Source organism: Erythranthe guttata, chromosome 9 (genome assembly GCF_056151865.1).
Source record: "Erythranthe guttata isolate IM_541 chromosome 9, IM_541, whole genome shotgun sequence".
Lineage (NCBI taxonomy): Eukaryota > Viridiplantae > Streptophyta > Magnoliopsida > Lamiales > Phrymaceae > Erythranthe > Erythranthe guttata.
In genome coordinates, this window is record NC_142541.1 from 10,231,453 (window position 1) to 10,251,888 (window position 20,436).

The 20,436-nt window shown below is 33.4% G+C and overlaps 2 protein-coding genes across 2 annotated transcripts; one reads left to right on the plus strand and one right to left on the minus strand.

Annotated features, from left to right (window-relative positions):
* Nucleotides 1–14,365: 14,365 nt before the first annotated feature.
* Nucleotides 14,366–17,528, plus strand: LOC105948964 (uncharacterized). The gene is made up of 2 exons (XM_012972226.2): nucleotides 14,366–14,533; nucleotides 14,859–17,528. The coding sequence occupies exon 2, from the start codon at nucleotides 14,861–14,863 to the stop codon at nucleotides 17,114–17,116; it is 2,256 nt and encodes a 751-aa protein (XP_012827680.2). The 5' UTR covers nucleotides 14,366–14,533; nucleotides 14,859–14,860; the 3' UTR covers nucleotides 17,117–17,528.
* A 356-nt stretch (nucleotides 17,529–17,884) lies between these two features.
* On the minus strand, nucleotides 17,885–20,220 carry LOC105948965 (Duplicated homeodomain-like superfamily protein). The gene is made up of 2 exons (XM_012972227.2): nucleotides 19,495–20,220; nucleotides 17,885–18,620 (listed from the first exon to the last, which is right to left on the minus strand). The coding sequence occupies exons 1-2, from the start codon at nucleotides 20,007–20,009 to the stop codon at nucleotides 18,053–18,055; spliced, it is 1,083 nt and encodes a 360-aa protein (XP_012827681.2). The 5' UTR covers nucleotides 20,010–20,220; the 3' UTR covers nucleotides 17,885–18,052.
* Nucleotides 20,221–20,436: the final 216 nt, after the last annotated feature.

A 20,436-nucleotide genomic window follows, 5' to 3' on the forward strand; every position in this document is an offset into this window, starting at 1 on the left:
TTATATACCAACAATTCAATGAGCCTTATTTATTTATTATTATCATCATAGGGAAATTCGGCTTATCGGTATCTAATAATGGAAACTATATGAACTATTATTCCGGTTTGTTGTTCATTGGAGCAATCTCGACAGTGGGGCGGCTCAACCAGGGTTGTCGTCTTTCTGTTTATATGTGTCCAATTACAATGCATCTTCCATGGTTTTTTTTTTTTTTTTTTTAAAAACACATATCCGAAAAGTACTAACTGTACTCCTTTTGCTTTCTTTTATAAATTATCGTTCTTCTTTGATTTTGAAATTAATTGTGTTGATGTTGAACATAGGAGAAGAACCTCATAATGCATGCAACGGCAAGAGAAGCTAAGCAAAGATGGTATCACAAGATTCAAATCCATTGAAAATCAGAAATAAAAAAGGTGAAGAATATTTTGTTTTATTCAAGAATTTTGTTGTTTTAATTTTCGGGATCATTTCTTAAATCTGGAGAGGAATGATAGAATTGGCAGAGTTAATTTATTGTGTGGGAGATGTAAATTACTTTTTGCTTGGGAGATATATATTAAAGGGACAAATGCGGGTTATTTATATGTGTTTGAGTAGTTATAATATAATCATTAAATTGTTTTCAGTTAAGGCGAAGATTGAGAATATGTCTTATGATCTAAAACCAAAATATATATGAATTGCTTGAATTGAATCAACAATGACGCCGATAAATATAGTCTAATTATTTACCTTTTAATATATGATTAACCCAGATATCTATCTCAAATTATTTTCTCTGCTCGGGTCCATTTTGGTTGTGTTAATTATTCTTAGAAGATTTTTGTTTGATGTTGCAGTTGGAAAACAATCTCTGGAGCAAATTGAGAAATATTCTCCGAATCATATGTGCACACAAACTTTGGTGAGAAATTTGTGTTTGGTTTCTTTTTTCCTTTGTTGTTCCAGGGTTTAGAGTTTCTATAAACTATTTAAGAATCTTTAATTTACCTATTTTCATCTAAAATTAATGCTCAAAGTATCTTCATTTCATATGGCAATTACCTCTGAATTGAAGTTGCGCAACAACTTGGTAGATTTAGTAGTATTGTACAATTTATTGAATAGCTATTCTTTTATTCGCTCATCTTTATTTTGTTTGATTTGCCTAGATGAAGTTCACAGCAGATGAGCTCCCAATAATTATGGACTACAAACATAATATTGCAAATATATCTGTTATTGTCCATGTTGATCATGGTATGAAAGCTGCAATTATTATACACTCACTAGTAGAAAAAAGGGTTTTTGCTACCATTTAAATTCGTAGCGAATAGTCCAATATTCGTAGTAAAAGGCTTTTTGCTACGAATTAGCTACGAATTTTCTCCGTAGTAAATACGGGCGTGACAAATACTTTGCTACGGGACATTGTCGTAGCAAATACTTTTTTAGTACGACACAACTAGCATTTACTACGACTATGAATTTGTTACAAATGCATGATTATTTGGTACAACAAACATGTCCTGTACCAAAAATGTTGTTTTTTTTCTGGTGCCCAAACCCAGCTTTTGGTACGACCACCTCTTGTAGTAAAAATTATGATTTTTACAAACCATTTTCTGTAGCAATAATCCTAAAATATACAATTAAATACCTGAATATTCAATACCAAATCATATATAATTAAATAATTAAAAAATAAAAAACCCGCTATATCTTAAAATCATAAAATTTACATCTTGCCATGAATATTTATACAAATCATAAGTTTGAGATAATATTGTCATGTTCTCCTCTAAGACTAACTACTCAGACTCTTCTTCCATCTGTTGCATTTTTTTTCCTCCATCGTTTCGTCTTTAAACTTTCGCAACAACACCCTATCTTCTTGCGGCAAGCTTGCTCGTTTACGTGCAAAGAATACACCACACATAGGTGTTTCTGCCTAACAATCATACTTTTGTGATTATCTTTTCCCGTAGCTTTCTTGAAAATTTGGTCTTTCAACTCTTTTATTCTTCCTTAATATGACCCTTTAAAGTGTAGACGATTAGCAAGCACAGAGATTCTGCAAAAACAAATATAACAAACAATAAACGTGTATAAGAATCAAATGAACATATTGAGCAACTCCACAACTTTAATACCAACGCCATAAACAATAATCATCATATTGAGTTTATTATTTAGGTTGGACAATGTGCTGGTAAAATATGATGTTCAACTTTGCATTTGTAAGAAAAGGGAAGCAAAATATTATACATACATTCACATCCTTCTACTCCTTGCATTTGTAAGGTAGTTCTCAATTTTCTTGGCACCTTCTGTGGCAAAATAAGTGTACGACTCTGAATCTGCATGAACAAAATAAAGAAATCCTTAACTTTGTAGTAATGAAATAATTTAATTATATTTCTAGTTATTAATAAACTAATTACTTTGAGATGGACTTCATACCTTAATAGGCTGAAAAAGCTAGCACATCTTTTGTTTCTTAAATCTTCGACCAACCTTCTCGATCTATAAATAAAATACGATCCATCAATAATATTGCAGATAACATTAATGTATACAAGCACATCAAAACATGTAAATAATTCAGGAATAAGCAACTTATTATATATAAAACTAAACAATAATATAATGAATACAACAAACCAAACCTTACAGAACAATATCGTAATATATGTAATAAAACTTGAGCTACACCACCATAAGTGTAACTAATGCAGTAGGAATGCATCAATTATCATTGCAAGGAATAGAACCGATACTCACCAAAGATTGTAAATAGTTCTCACAATTGTGCATAAACTAAAGTAGTAGAATATAAGATTCAAGCTAACTGTTAAATCATAATACTTTCATGTAAAATTAATGTGTATAATGTGCCACAGTAACCACATATGATGTCCTGCTATAGATAAGACCGTGCAGCCATGGACGTGCATACAAAAGGTTATTAAAGGAAATTAGTATCTCACCTCTACGGACTAAAAGAGAAGCAATAAAGAAGGGGCATTCATCTTACCATACCTCGATTCCAAAAACCATTAAGTGCTCAAGAACAAACCATTAGTAAACACCATTTGAAGTGGATTAAAAAAACACAAACATTACCAGTGATATTCAATGATTTGAAACCAAGAGGCAACATGAAGACATTAACTAAAACAAAAATCTACTCAATTAATTTTTAAAATACTAACCAAATAGGCTGGAAAAGTGGATTGAATCTCAATATTCGTCGCCGAGCAGCGAAGACCACCGCTAATAATATGCAATTTCGTAGTATTAGTTGTGAACATAAGAAAAAATTAACTAGGAGACAAAAACTACTTCATGGATAGGGTTTTGAAATTGGGGGTTTTTAGAACCACTAATTTCAGAGTTAATCCACATCCGAATTGCAACTCGGTGCTAAAAAAGAGATCTATTGAAGCCCGAAGACACGACTGTAGGTATTCGAGGTCATTAAAAGAAAAAAAATAAAAGAAAAAATAGAGAGAGGGTACTGCGGCGGCGGCGGAGGCGGCATACGGTGGCTCGGCGTTAGACGGTGGCTAGACTTGAAGTAATTCGCTGACGATGAAAGCAGTGCTAGTTTCTTAGGGTATCAATGATTGTGGGTGAACAAAGTGAAATTGAAATTGTTAGAGAATATTATATTATAGAACTCTCCTAATATTAGGATTCTAGTATGATTGAGTTACCTAGATCAGTTAGGATTTAGTTACCTAGTCAAACTCTATTACCTTGCAATATTTCTCTATATATATTCCATGTAATCAACCCATAACATAATGGGGGGTTTCTATTCTATAGTTCTCTCCTTCTCCTATTCTATTCTTCCTATATGGTATCAGAGCACCAGGTTTTTTAACCTAGCCGTCTTTCTTCTCCATGGCGGTGACCACCCAATTTTCTCCCTCCCCCGGTGGTGGTACTCTAATATTTTTCTTTTTTTCTATCTTTTTTCTTTTCTATCTATCCTTTTATGAACACCACCCGAATTTTCTCCCTCCCCCGGTGGTGCTTCTCTATCTTTTTCTATCTTCTTCTTCTTCTTCTTCTTCTTCTCCATGGCTTAAAACCTAGCCGCCGCTTCTCTTCTTTTCAATGGCCGGCGACCGCCAAACCGAACTTTCTCCCTCTCTCGGTGGTGTATCTTCTCTATCTTTTTCTTCTTCTTCTTCTCCATGGCCTAAAACCTAGCCGCTGCCTCTCTTCTTCTCCATGGCCGACGACCCCTCTCTCATCTCTTTCTCCTATTATATTCTTCTATCAGAGCACCAGGTTTAGGTTTTTTAACCTAGCCGTCTTTCTTCTCCATTCTCCATGGCGGTGAAAAAACCTAGCCGCCTTTCTTCTTCATGGCGGTGACCACCCAATTTTCTCCCTCCCCGGTGGTGGTAACTTATATTTTTTTTTTCTTTCCGACATCTTCTTCTTCTCAGTCGGTTAATCTCTTCTCTCTATCTCGATAAAAAAAAAAAAAAAAAAAAGGTTGCTTATTTTTCTCTCACCCGTTTATTATTATTATTATTATTTTTTTTATAAATTAGGCAGATATTTCCACATAAGAATTCTCTAGCGTTGTGTTTCGCTGTTTCTGTTCAGTCTTCACTTTTGAAGTTTATTCGTTCCGACTGCGGGAGCGTGCTAGCAAGTGAATGTCCAGTCTTCACGTTCGTCACGTTTCGACTGCGGGGGCGTGTTAGAGAATATTATGTTATAGAACTCTCCTAATATTAGGATTCTAGTATGATTGAGTTACCTAGATCAGTTAGGATTTAGTTACCTAGTCAAACTCTATTACCTTGCAATATTTCTCTATATATATTCCATGTAATCAACCCATAACATAATGGGGGGTTTCTATTCTATCTTTCTCTCCTTCTCCTATTCTATTCTTCCTAAAGAAAATGAAGGGAGGGACGACGATATGTGCTTCTCAGTTTAAGAGGTAGGGTATTTCGATTTTATTAAATTTAGATCTTTTATTACCGTATACCGAGCGTAGCAAATAATCTCTATTACTACGGTAAAATCCGTAGTAAAAGAATAAAACGATGACGTTTCACTTAAGTATTTGCTAATACGAATGTTGTGCCGTAGTGATATATATTCTTTTGCTACGACTTTTAGCTACGACATGTATTTTGTAGTAAAAAATACCTTTTGTAACGAGTTTTTCTTTGTAGCAAAAAAAATCGTAACAAAAGGCCATTTTTCTACTAGTGACTTTTTACATGTAATAAATGTTATATCGTACCGTTGTGCAGAATATGCTTACAAAGTTGTCGGAATAACGTTGATTGCTAGATACGATGTTGACTCTTTATTGTGACATCGATTCTTAATAGCTTATTTTTTGGAAGTGCAGTTACCATCAGACATATATATGTTTCTATAATATGTACTCAAGTGGAAGAATCTGTATAGTAACTGTCTGCATGCGTCCAACAATGAAGTTCAATTATTTATTATAAGTTGTAATGATCTTTTTATATTGTTGTTTTATCTCCCTTTCAATCCATAAATTTCTAAGTTGGTTTCGTGAGAGTCTTCTCGATATAAGATTTTTAATCAAAATGCATCTTAAATTCGAACTAGTCACATAATACATCTTATATTTCATAACTAAAAAAGGAACCATCTTAAATTACTTCTTTTTTTTGGAATTTTGTTGTTCGATGAACAATTAAATCTTATCCTTCATACATAAAAAAGAACCATCTTTTTTTTTAAAGGATAAATTAATTTACCTTTTTACTATTTTGTCCACCCATTCGAGCTTATTTAATTTTATTCATCACACTTGGAGTTGAAATTACACTGAAAACTACCATTTACCGTAAAAAACAAAAAAAGAAGAATGATTAGATATTTTTTTATGATTTTTGAAATTTCTTTTGCTGCTTATGATTAACTAATGATACAATAGTATACTTTTCTCTCTAACTTTTAATTGGACAATTCAAAAATTGTTTAGACTAGACAATTTAGAGATATTAAAGGAGTGTTAGTGTTCAATTTCCTCTGCTTTTGGATGAACGACTTAGGACAAATTATTTTTGTTGGCACCAGATTTCTGTTTGTGAAGATTGAAGAAATCCGCCATACGTGGTAACTAAAGATTGGCAAAGATTTGTTTTCCATGTTTATTTTGGAATTAATTAGAGTCCTATTCTTGTAATATTTTTATTAGGACTTAGATTTATTTCCATGTATTATATTCTAGTTAGGTATCTTTTGTACTTATCTAGATTAGAAGTAGAAATCGACTAGGATTCTATAACCTAGTTAAATCGATTTCTTAGGGCCCGAGTTAGGTTTAGGGTGGTGATTTCGTGCCTATATAAGGCCCTCAACCTCATATGAGTCCGATGGAGCTTTAATAAGAAAAATCCCAGCATAAAGGCTTTGAAGGGTGCAGCCCGTGCTGCAGCCCTGTCTGCACGGCAGGTGTGGCAACAGAACAGGTTTCTTCTACCAGGCCATAAAGAAGATCGGCGTTTCGGGAGAAGTGCTTAAAAGATCTCGGGAGAGGTCGATCCGCCGTTTGAAGGGAGTTCAACATTGGAGGAAGTCCAAGAGTGCGGAGGAGGAATTGCTTTGATTATCAACAAGTTCGAGTCGTGTGCAAGAACGGCGTATCACATAAAGAGGGAGTCTTTAGTGTTTTATTACATTTGTAACTTTAAGGGGGTAAGTGTTACCACCCCTATAGTTTAAGGGTGCAAACTGTATTTAGCCCTAAAATTTAACATAGATTCCACTATTCTTCACAATGCATTACATCTTCTAGCTTGCTACCACGGAGAAAAAAATGCAAATTACAAACCCTCCATTTTAAACGAGATTCTTAGATGATTACTTAGTATTATATTTTCTTTCTTAATTTCATTTAAATTCAAAGAGGAAAGAGTTTTAAGAAAACTAAAAAGTCAAAGTTTTACAACTGATTTCTTCTCTTTTTATTATATCTTCTCCTATTCTCCATACAATATCATCCATTACTAATAATTCAGTTAAACCGGTGTAGGAAATCATCAAGGCAATTATCAAATTTCTCCATCTCTTTAATTCTCTCCTTTTTTAGCTCTTATTTTTGTTATTTTCATTCTTCAATTGTACGTTAGAATTTTTGCTCTATGGGTGTGTGTAATTCGAAATGAGAACGAACAAGATTTGGACAAAAGTTTGAAACGAAAAATGTAGTCGAAGCAAGAACTCTATTCTTCCTCCTTAAGAGATTTTTAATTCCCATGCAGTGCTCTTGGTTTACGGCAGTCGTCTCCAAATACAACGACTATTTCAATTCGAAGAAAGTAGCACAACAATTCTTGGAACAAATGGTGGATATTGGAATTTATTTATAGATTCTCAAAGGTTATGACCAAAATTCACACTTTTAAGGAAAATAATTTCATGAAAATGTCTCACACATTTTCTCATTAATTAAATATCTATTTCATTTAATAGGTGTCTAAACACCTCTATTTTTTTTCAATAGTGACATTTCATTTTATTATTTTCCATACTTCAATATTTTAAATGATTCATTAATTTATCATTCAACAACAATCAATTTTGAGAATCCAAATTAAACCACTTAAATATTCAACAAAATTTGAGTCGATACTCAAAATATCCAACAATCACCCCACATGAATGAAATTAATTCATGTATTGCAGACACATGAAGATTTATGAAGATTTTATAAAATACTTACTCAGTATTGAATCTACGAAGCATTATGATATGTCATTTGATTGTTATTAGGGTGTGTATTTCAGAATGATAATTAGGACAAAATTTCGACATAGGCTTGACACAAAGCATTCAGTCGAGGTAAGGACTCGATTCTTTTTCATTGAGACAAATTTGCACCGTGCAATACTCTCGTCTAAGGTAATCGCCTCAAAGATACAATTATTTCAGTTCCAACAAAGTAGCACAACAATTGGAACACGGCAAACAAAGCGATGTTTATGACTTTATAAAACACAAAGAAATGAGACTTTATTATTGCAACAATATGTTGAGATGCTTCGATGAGAAATGAATTCAATTATGAATTGAATTCCAAGTGAATGATGTAATTAAATGGTGGATTTTAGAATCTATTTATAGATCTTCAAAGGTTATGACCACAAGTCACAACTCTTAGGGAAATGAGCATTTGAAAAGCTACCACAACTTTTTACATTATTAAACACCTATTCCTCATTTAAACAACTTATGTTTTTCGAAAGTTACTATTCGCCACTCCATTTTCCATTTATTATATTAAGTGATTTTATTAATTTCTCATTCATTAAAAAATAATTTTGAGAAACTAAATTTAATTCACTTAAATAATCACCCAAATTGAGTCAACACTCAAAATTTTCCAACAATTTTCCTGACATATCTTAATGAGTTTCCTAATTTTATTTTTAATTTCCGGGTTTTTATGTTTGAATTTTATTGGGTTCTTTCAAATTTTAATATAAGTTCGATTGTTCTAGTGTCTATGCATCAACACAATCGATTGAAAAATAATACAATTCATATATTTTTATAAAGTGATAAAAAAGAATCAACAAGATCTGGATTAGTCTAGGGTGAGATATTCAACATTGTTTGTGTTACAAAAAATGAAGTACTTTACCAAAGTATCCTTCAATTTTTTTTTTATTAAATCAACATAAAATAGATTAATATCGAATTGTCTAATCGAATTGTCTAATTTACCTCTAACTATATCTTAGTAAATAATTAATTTAAATATGTTTTAAATATTCGAGCTGGGACAACTTAGTGATTCGGACCCAGTTTCATTTGATGAATAATAATTGCCCAAAAATAAATGCATTAATTGAGAATTGAACTTGAGACTGTTTAATATTTTTCAACTCTAATAACCATTAGGTCACATTAACCTATATTAATGCATCTAAGAATTTTTGCATATATTGGCAAGACGCAATGTAAAGTGATAATAAACATAAGTATTTAAATAATATTAAATAGGATATTAAATGCGGCATTCATTATTATAAAATAACGTTAAATAAATTATTTACAAATTTAATATAATAAAGTTTAAAAAAAATATAAAGAACTGCGTTCAATATCCCCAAATATCTATTATTAATTATATAAATTAATAAACTCCACTATTGAAAAATATAAAGAATACTCAATTAAAATATAAACAAATGCATGATTTAATACAAGCTGACTTATTAAATCGATAGTGTTGCAAATTCAAATAAAAAATAAAATAAGATGTTTATTTAGAAGAAAAAAATAGATTATAACTCATTTCAATTAGTTTTCATACTTTAAAATAAAACCGTATACTCAAAATACTATATTGTGATTTTTCTTTTAATATTTAATTTAATCAAATAGTAAGATTTGATTGATTAAGCTCAAATCCTTTCGGTTAGTAAACATTAATTAAAGATTTGAACCAATGAGGCTTAATAATTGATAAGAACATATTAATGAAGTAACTATTTATAATTAAAGTCTAATTTATTTTTAATTCAATTTTATCATGAAGAATAATAAATTTAATTCATAACATATGTAAGAATCAAATCGTAAGACTTGAATCGATTAAGCTCAAGTTCGTTTAATTTGTAAATATGTTTCAAGATTTGAATCGAATAAGTTCAATCATTGACAATAACATATTAATCGAGTTAACTATTTATAATTAAAGTCTAATATCCTTTTAATTCAATTTTAATAAAAAATAAAAATAAATTTAATTTGTAAAAATTGTAAGAATCAAAACGTAAATCGTAAGATTTAATCTAACTATAATATTTGAATCGATTAAGTCTTACGATCTTACGATTTTAATTTAACAAATTAATTTCTATTCTTTTTATGATAAAATTCAATAAAATAAAACACTAAACTTGAATTATACATAGTTACTTCGATTAATACGTTATTGTAAATTATTGACTTTAATCGATTCAAATATTTGAATATTGTCTACGAATTGAAATGACTTGAGCTTAATCGTTTCAAATCTTCGAATATTGTTTTCGAATTGAACACACATGAGCTTAATTGATTCAAATCTCACGCTTTAATTAAATCTTACGATTTAAGATTCAATTTAAACTTCAGATTCTTTCGAAATTCATTTTCAAATTACACGAGTTGGTCTATATTTCCTTAGATTTTTAAAATTTATTATATATAGATCTGTTAATATTAGATATTTTTTATATATAATAATAAATATTATGTTAATATTAGATATTTTTTATATATAATAATAAATATTATATGAGAATTAGTAATTTATTTAACATTATTTATGAAAGTTTTATAATCATTATTTATGATGCTTATTCATTCACAAACACGCTACATGCACTTGAGACAACTCTCCTCTCTTTAGCGTACTTTGATTAGTTGTTTAAATTTTAAGATTCAAATTTATATTTTATTTATGTTAATTATTTAAAGAAAATTTAATATCATAAATATTTAATGTCCACCAAATTTTTATATTCTAATAATTATGTAGATGATTTTCAAATAAAATATTGTATGCTAATCAAATTTAATTAACAAATAAAGTTTCAGTAAATATATAATAAGAGAATATCATATTCAGATATTACTCGTATTCATTTATCAAATGAATTTAATTACTAACATTCAACATTCAGATACAGTTCTTAACTATTGAGATATTTATTCAACATTCACACTTAATTCTATCAAACGAGCTCTAAATGTCTCACGGTTTGCCCCTAATTAGCATCTAACACAACGGTACTGATAATTATTATTATGACAGTCATTTGAATAAAAATGAATGTAACTTTTTTTGGGCATATTACAAATCAATCCATCAAGGGGTACTTATTTACAAACGGACTCAGACAAAAAAATATTTTACAAAAAAAATCCTCACATTGTCTAGAGGTTTGTAAAAGATTAAAATAGCCCCTCACATTTTAATATGCTCCAATTCCATCCTTTAATTTAATTTAACCTCAATTGATCCCAAATTTCACAAATTATTCAATTTTGACCCAAAATGCAATTTTGAGTACCACTTCACCCGTCGTCGCCGTTGACCGCCGGTCTCCGGCAATGACTTTTTTTTTTCTTCGTCTTCCTGAATTTTCGATCTTTTTTTTAATTTATTTTTTTTCTTTAACATCTTTTTGCCTCGTTTAAACATCAGTATTGTTGTGGTTGACGTTGACAGTAATATTAAATATACTACAATTTAACACAATAATATTGCTATATTAATCTCTAGCTCAGTAATATTAACACAACAAAAGTCATTATTATTGTGTAAATATAATAATATTAATTATGTTGACCTTCAACAAAGGTGAACATAATAAAAAGCCAAAAAAATTAATATTGATGTGGATGACAATAATATTACTGTCATCCACAGTAATATTACTGTAACAACAGTACTATTACCGTCAATCAGAGTAATATTATTGTGTTTACATTAATATTACAATAGTAAACAGTAATATTATTACCTCAATCCGTCAACAACTCAAACAAAACAAAAAACCCCAAAAACATTAATATTGATATGGTTGACAATAAGTAATATTATTGTGTTTACAGTTATTTTACCTCAACGACAGTAATATAATTACATTGACATGTCGACAAATCAAACAAAAAAAAGACAACAAAATAATAATATTGTCGATGACTGTAATTGTACTGTCAACCACATTACAATTACATAAATGCACTGTCAACGACAATACAATTACGTTAATGTACTATCAACGTTAGTACAATTACGTTAATATACTGTCAATAACAGTATAATTATTGTTAATGACAGTACATTTACGGTCAACGTTTAGCGGCGGGGATTAAAAAAAAAAAAGTCAACGCCGAAAACCGGCGGTGGAAAAAGCTGACAAAAAAAATCGAAAAAGTCAACGCCAGAGACCAGCGGCAAAAAAATAATTTTAGAAAAAAGAAGTTAAAATTGGATTTTTGTAGTAGAATTGAGTGTAAAGGGTTATGTGTAATTTTATCATATACATTAATTTTATAATACATATTAGATGAGCTTATAGGCGAAAAATGTATAATCTCTGAATTTTTAAAATAATAAAGATGATTGGTCAGAGACTTATGCATAAAGATCCCTTTTTAGAGCAACATAATTGAAGTTCAAAATTATTGTATTTAAACACCTGAATATTCATAATACATGTCACTGACACTAATCAATCTAAATACACGAAAACTCATCTAAAACTCATAAACGTGTATTTCGCGTTACCACTATTTAAAATAGGGGTTCTTTGATGAAACCCCCTCATTACTTCTTTTAATGGAGAGATGTCCAAAATATTTCTCTCTATTTGAGAAAAGCCCACACCCATTTTCAGCTATTATGTTTTCCACCTTTAGCCCCGCCACCACATCATCACTATGTCACGCACTCAGCATTTTTTTTTCTTCTCTTCTTTTCTGTATCAGTTTCCTTAATCGACTATGAAGCATAGTCGATAAGCCTTAATCGACTATGCTTCATAGTCGATTAAGGAAATTCTTTAATTTTTTAAATTTTAATTTTTTTTTTCTATATCAGGTATATTAATCGACTATAATGACGCATAATCGATTAAGAATCTGCTACTAAACATAACACATCACAACTGCAAAAAAATGCAAAATCAACTATATTTTACAAAATACAAAAAATATATAAACATTATAATTGATTTATACAATTGGAATCAATAAACAAAGAATTCAAAAAAAATAAAAAAATGGAGTCGATCAACCTTAATCAACTACCAGAGCATAGTCGATTAGCTTAATCGACTATTGAATATGTACATAGTCGATTAAGGTTCCAGCTTGCGCGAATTTCTCTACACGCGCCGTCCTCCGTCCGATCCACCAAAAAACCCTAGATCGACCTCCCCATCGTCACCACAACATTGCCACACCACACATCTGCATCCCACGCCATCGCAAAAGATTATTATTTATCAATAAAATAGACAAAAATCATAGTGGATCCATAATTGCTTTAATGCAATGGGATGAAGGGTCAAGGCAGCAAGTAACACTAGCTGGTTTCGAACCAGACAAAAACAACTGGGGCTGAAATTGGTTGGAGTGATGGATGGTTGTTCGCCCTTGGGAAACCTGCCACAAATATTTCAAATGGGAAGGCTCCTTCTCGTTCAATTCAGAACGAGAAAAGGGTTGTGTTCAATTTTGATGGCTGCAGCGGTTCTTCACCTAATATGTCGGCCAATGTTCGTCGGAGCAATAGTTAACGACGCCCGCCGAATTCTGATCGAGAAGAGAATAAGCAAATCGAGAAGAAAAAGAGAGAAAAAGAGAGAGAGGGAGAGAGAGAGAGAGAATAAGAACGAGAGAAGAGAGAAGAGAGAATAGAGTAGAGAGAAGAGAGAAAAGAAGAGAGGAAAGAAAAAGAAAAGAATAACAACGGCGTAAGATAAATATGTTAAAATTTAGGGTTAGGAGTAATGGTATAATTGGAAGATTACCTTTATTAATTATCCAAGCTATAACAAAAGTAGTTTTCTCTAATTATTTTTGGAAATGGAGTTTTCCTTAACTACATTTCCTAGATGAGGGGTTATTGCTAATTTTCCCTTTAAAATAACTACAATATTTTTGACACACTCCGAAATTAGAATAAATTTTAATAAATGTGATTAGTTTGTAATTTAGTTTGTAAACTATTAATTTCTCTTTATATATAAAACTCAACATATATAATATTCTTTTATTTATTGATAGTAATTCGACAAGGGAGGACAAGAACATGGTAATAATTTAATTTAAATAAGTATTCAAATTAGTTCATCTTTGTTTTGTTATTATTTAAGATTAGCAAATTAATTTAGTTAATATAAAGTACTAGGAAAACAAATTTAGTTTACAAGAACACAATCATTCAATTCAGATGCATTTCAAATATTATAATAGATGAAATTTTGTTATAGTTTGAATAATAATCTAATTTTCCCCTTTTTTTTTAATATATTTATTTTTCTTTCTGTTTTAGTAATGAATAAATCCGTAACCAATTATATTGGTGCGTTTGGTGGACCTACACTCTCGTATAATCTAATTTTTAATTTTATAATAGGGGATTTTGTCAAATTTTCCCTATATAATAAAAGGTCCGACTATTATTATTTTATTGATTTTAATTTTTAATTTTTAGTTTTTAATATTTAATTTTTAATATTTAATATATAATTCAACAGCTATTTGTTATTTGTATACCTGAGGCCCAAATTCGACCGGCCCAGTAAGAACCCAACCGAGTCTTCTTATATATAAGGATCTGTTTGGCTTAATACGCCAGACGCCTTTTGCTCCTGTTTGCTCTGCCTCTTTCTTCCGCATAGCAATACAGAAACCCTAGCTGCTCCCAATCCCCAACCGTACACCACTCGCCATCTTCATCGGAATCTCGATTACTTCATACTCCACGCATTGCTTGCAGCAGATTCTCAGTTACCGAATGTATGTTCTTCTTTTTTTACCTTTTTCTTATTACAGATTCTTACCTGTTTTTTTTTTTTTTTTTTTTTTTTTTTTTTTTTTTTATTTTTGTTGAAATTAAGAAACAAAGTTCATATTCTTGCTTTGGACTTATTAGTATACTTTGTTATGTGAATTCGCTGCTCAGATATCTTATTTTAAAGGTTCTGTTTTTTTTCTTGTTCATGGCTTCTTCCTCGTCTCTTTCTCTGAGTTTCAGCTGATTTTTTGATGTGAAAACATATAAATTGGTGGGTAATTGAAGATTTGCTTTTTTTTTTTTTTTTAATTAATTATTTATTGACAGTGATGGCTGTGGCTTCTCGTAAAAGTATGCTTCTGCTTACATACTCAAAAGAAATTGTTGATGGCCAAGCAATATACATATCCTCTAATAGTCTTCCGGTGAAGGCGTTGGGTCGAGAGCCAGCTGGGCATTCTTTTCACGCCGCTGCTCTTAAGTTAACGGGCTACTCTGCCAAGCCCGAAAGTGATAGTGACGAGAAAAAAGTGCCGAAAGAGAAAGAGAGTGTGTATCTTGAGTCATCAGATTCTTACAGTAGTAAAGGGAAGAAGAAACCCGGCGGTGATGGGAAACTGCAGCAAGATCATTATGCACTTTTGGGGTTGAGTAATTTACGTTACCTTGCCACTGAGGATCAGATCAGAAAGAGTTACCGTGAGGCTGCTCTGAAACATCACCCCGACAAGCAAGCTGCCCAGTTGCTTACTCAGGAAACCGAGGCTGCGAAGCAGGCGAAGAAGGAGGATATCGAGAGCCATTTCAAAGCCATTCAAGAAGCTTACGAGGTGTTGATTGACCCCGTGAGGAGGAGAATCTACGACTCGACGGATGAGTTTGACGACGAGATTCCGAGTGAATGTGCGCCGCAGGATTTCTTCAAGGTTTTCGGACCTGCGTTCATGAGGAACGGGCGTTGGTCTGTGGGCCAGCCTGTCCCGACTTTGGGTGATGACAAGACTTCGATACGAGAAGTTGATAGCTTTTACAACTTCTGGTACAGCTTCAAGAGCTGGAGGGAATTTCCTCATTCCGATGAATTTGACGTTGAGCAAGCTGAGTCCCGCGATCACAAGAGATGGATGGAAAGGCAAAATGCGAAACTGTCGGAGAAGGCGAGGAAGGAAGAATGTGCTCGCATACGAACTCTTGTTGACAATGCGTATAAACGGGACCCGAGAGTTTTGAGGAGAAAGGAGGAAGAGAAAGCTGAGAAGTTGAGGAAGAAGGAGGCGAAGGTTATGGCCAAGAGGATGCAGGAGGAAGAAGCTGCTAGAATCATTGAGGAGGAAAGGAAGCGAAAAGAGGAAGAGGACAAAAAAGCTGCTGAGGCTGCTTCGATTCAGAAAAAGTTGAGGGAGAAAGAAAAAAAGCTACTGCGCAAAGAAAGAAACCGTCTTCGAACACTTGCAGCACCAGTTTCGTCCAAGCGTTTGCTTGGTATTGTTGACGATAATGTCGAAACGCTTTGCTCGTCACTTGATAAAGAGCAGCTTAGCAGCTTGTGTGATCGGATGGAAGGTAAGGAAGTGCTGGATATGGCCAAACTCCTCAGCGAGGCACTCGACTCCGATCATAAATTGAAGGATGAGAAAGTGGACGAGAAGAACTCGAAGCCGAATGGTTCTGTTGCTATGATGAATGGACAAGTTCCGTACAGCAGCAGCGAGAAGAAGGAAAAACCTTGGGCTAAAGAAGAGATTGATCTTTTAAGGAAGGGAATGGTGAAATTTCCTAAAGGAACTTCCCGAAGGTGGGAAGTGATTTCTGAATATATTGGTACTGCAAGGTCGGTGGAAGAGATCCTTAAGGCAACGAAAACTGTTCTTCTGCAGAAGCCTGATTCTGCTAAAGCTTTTGACTCCTTCCTCGAGAAAAGGAAGCCAACAGTAACAATTGCATCTCCTCTTACAACTAGAGACGATGTTGAGGGCTTATCAAATGGCAACGTTCCTGCGACCGAGCCCCTTGCTTCGGACAACAGCAATCTGCCTGAGTCGTCGAGTCAAAGTGGTGACAGCATCAAGTCCGACGATGTCGCTGCTGCTAATAATAGTAACAGCAGTTCAAGTTCGGACCAAGATTCTTGGTCTGCAGCACAAGAGAGAGCTTTAGTCCAAGCTCTGAAAACCTTCCCGAAGGAAACTAACCAGCGATGGGAACGAGTTGCAGCTGCGGTTCCAGGGAAATCGGTGGCCCAGTGTAAGAAGAAACTCACGCTGATGAAGGAGAGCTTTAGGAGCAACACTGCGACCGAGAAGAACGAAGATTTGCAGGAGCCGGCCAATCAAGAAGCTGAGAAGGGCAAGAACCCAGAGGCGCCAGCTGGCGTTGGGAATTCGTCGTCCACTCGTGCTGATGAAGACCCCTGGACAGAGGCGCAGGAGAAATCGTTGATCCAAGCTCTTAAAACATTCCCCAAAGACACTAACCAAAGATGGGAGCGTATCGGTGCTGCAGTTTTTGGAAAATCGGTTACTCAGTGCAGGAAGAAGTTTGCCTCACTGAAAGATGGCTTCAGGAGCAAGAAATCTGCAGTTTAAAAGTCTTGTGAATTCGGTCGCTCACAAATCTCACCGGTAATAATTTATCGAATGGTTTCCGTTCTGCAGATGGGCATATAAATTATTGAAATCATACTTTCAAGTACTTGTCATCATCCTCATCATCAACATTCATACGACTGTTAATTTTTGTTGACTGCATTTTGCAAGTGGAGTCTTATTTATTTAGACCAGAGAGTTTATTATATGTGTTATTGCTTCAATTTTCTTTTCTTTTCTTTTCTTTGGATCTCCGAGAGTTTCTTAGTTTTTCTTTCTGTAATTCTTTTTATATTTACTGATGGTTCCAAGTAAGGCGGCTGTTGCCCTACGGCAATTTTTAACCATCATTAAGAATATTGACGTATATTTCTCTTTATTTTCTAGATAGCTCTTTGTTTACTTGTGTTAAGCTCTTCTGGATTTTAAGTAGCTACTTGAATTACTCATGCGAATGACTCGATGGTTTTTCGTGGAGTTAAAAATACCATACGAAAATCCTCCAACGCATTTAGCTACAATGCAGGTGTAAATTGTAGAAACTATCTTGAAGTATTTATAGAAAAAGATAATCTAACTTGTAAGTGAAATATTTTCTTAGGGTTTGTTTTTATTTTTGTAAATTGTTATTTGTTATTTATGCTTAGAAAGGTGGATGCTAGTTGAAACTTGTTAGATTGTGTTAGTGAAGAGTAGGTTATTTCATCCATTATAAAATTGGATATTGTTACGCCTAGTACCGAACCGAAAGAGGGAATCGACTGAATCTGTATAAATTGCGGTTTTGGTTGGTGTATCTTAATTTGTAAAGATTCTGTTATGTACAGATAGAAAGAAAGAATGTGAAAAACAATTTTAGAGCCTTTTGCTTTAATAAGCAATTGCCAATTAGGGTGCAAAAACTAGACAACCTTCAACTCATTATTCTAAGTTATATTAGCTCATGGGAGGTGGCGGCGGTGGCGGCATTTGGGCGGCAAGCGGAGGAGGAACATAAGGAGGATGATGATGATGTTGATAGTGATGACTATTTCCGGGAGATATCATTACCGGAGTACCGACGGCAGATGCAATGTGGCGGCCAGGCGGTACATTAACTGGGTGCCCCATCGGTGGTGGTGCACCACCGCCGCCACCGTACATGCCTAATGCATGATGGTGGTGGTGCATGTTTACTCTCTGATGATGTTGCTGCTTTAAAAGGGGTGGAGGAGGAGCGGCGGAGTTTGGCGGTGGATGGTGGTGGAGGTATTGTTGGCCGGTTATAGGCGGCGGCGGCAGATGATGGTGGTGATGTGTCGACGGTGATGGGATGACGTCACCGTTGATGGTGGTGATGTCATGGATGCTGGACCTCCTTCTGTCTCTGTTGATTGAGTTCAAACGAATGAAGTATTTTTGGGCATGGCTTGCAACTTGTGTGGGTGTCCTTGATATTACAAAGTTTCTTGAAATGCTCCTCCAATCCCCTTTCCCAAACTTGTCTAGACCAAGCAAAAATAACCTGCACCCAATCAAAATACACTCCTTTTATCCACATGTAGACATATGTATGTACTTTTTTTCTTTTTTCTTTTTTATTTTTTTTATTTTTTTTTATGATGACAAGTTAGGTATGTACTTGGTTAGTTACTACAACATTTGTTTCTAACATTGTTATTAAATATTGGGTAAATATAAAACCGTTTTAGGAAATAATACATAATAAGACTAGAATACCATTACCACTAATTCTCTATCCACTACAGTGGAGTTTGCACAAGTTTTAAGAAACAATTTATAAGCTCTTATTTGCTTATAATCTAGTTTTAGCAAAACCAACTTTTGCGTTTGGTTATCTGAGACTAAGTTGTTTTAAGTTATTTTTTTAAAAGTACCTCCTAGACCTATCTTTTCTATTCAAGTTGATTTTCCTGTTTACAAACAACCAAATTTTTTTTAATAAGAACTTAATGCCCACTTAACTCACAGTCATTAACTCGTGCTTTTTGATAAAGTTTTGCAAACACCCAAAACTTTTAGTAATAAGAACTTAATACACACTTAACTCACAATCACTAACCTAGGTTTTTTGATAACACCAAAAAATGTCTCTCCACTAATGTTTGAAAGAACTTAGTAGTGATGAAAAATTGTGAGAAAAAATAATTAATGCGTCATTGAAATTTGAAAGTCTTTAATTATTACTTTTTTTTTAAAAAGCTGATAGTTAATTCCAAATAGAGGGAGTAACTCAGCTACGTATAAATACGTAAAATCAAGTATCAAGTAGATTTAGTTATAGCCATCTCGAATTTATTTTATGAAACAGTTTAACGATTTTTAGAGTTGTAAATGAGTATACTAAATTTGTCGAAAAGCCTATAGACAAAAATTACCTGTGCTCCTCTTCGGTCCAAGGAATCCCTTTCCGACGCTCTTGATCGGACCTAGAGCAACCTCCTCCACCTCCACCTCTGCCGCCGCCTCCTTTACTAGATTCATGAGCCCCCGACGAGAAGTTAGAATTAGCGGTGAAAGGCTTATTATTATTATTACTACTATTATCTTTATCATGAAAATTATGGTCTTTGTAAGAAGTAGTGGACAAAGAAGAAGGGGGTTGTTGCATGTTGTTGTTGTTGTAATTGGGCAAAGGTACATTTCCAGCTTCAATAGCAGCAACATCTTCCACTAGAAGCTGATAGTGGTGCTTCAATTCATGTATGCTTTTACTTGGAACTAGACATCCTATCTTTATCCATGTTTGCTCCCTCCACTCTTCGTCGCTACTCCAATGCATTGCGATTGCGTTTTCAAACGCTTTCTCTTCTTCTCTGCTCCACCCCACCCCCACCCCCACCCCCACCCCTTCTCCCACTGACCAACCTGTACCTGTACTTGTGCCCGACATGTGTATCTATATATATATATATATGTGTGTATGTATGTGTAGTTTTAATACGTAGTTTGTTGATATGATTAGATTAGATACAATATAATGTTAGAGAGTAGTGTTGGTATGGGAAGAATATGAATTGGGAGAGTGGGGGGGAGAAAGGGAAGAAGAGAGAATGGTGTTTCTTGCAGGATAAGGAGAGATGGAGAGAATAATAAGTGAGGGTGCAGGATAAGAAGAATTGGGGCTAGCAAATGCCATTAATGGAGGAGGACCACCAATGAGGTTGTAGGGATGGGTTCTTTTGTCATCTACATATTACTAAATTATATTACTTCCCCAACAAACAAAACTTGTTTTTTTCTCAATACTGCTTTTTTTTTTTTTTTTTTTTTTTTTACCATATTCTTGTTATTTATGTTCTTGTAGTACAATGAACTAT

Bases quoted from the DNA above. Each gene is read 5' to 3' on its own strand.
- LOC105948964 (XM_012972226.2), top strand. From the start codon at position 14,861: ATGGCTGTGGCTTCTCGTAAAAGTATGCTTCTGCTTACATACTCAAAA.
- LOC105948965 (XM_012972227.2), bottom strand. From the start codon at position 20,009: ATGTCGGGCACAAGTACAGGTACAGGTTGGTCAGTGGGAGAAGGGGTG. The intron at 18,621-19,494 runs GTAATTTTTGTC...GATTGGGTGCAG, and splicing joins TGGACCGAAGAGGAGCACAG to GTTATTTTTGCTTGGTCTAG.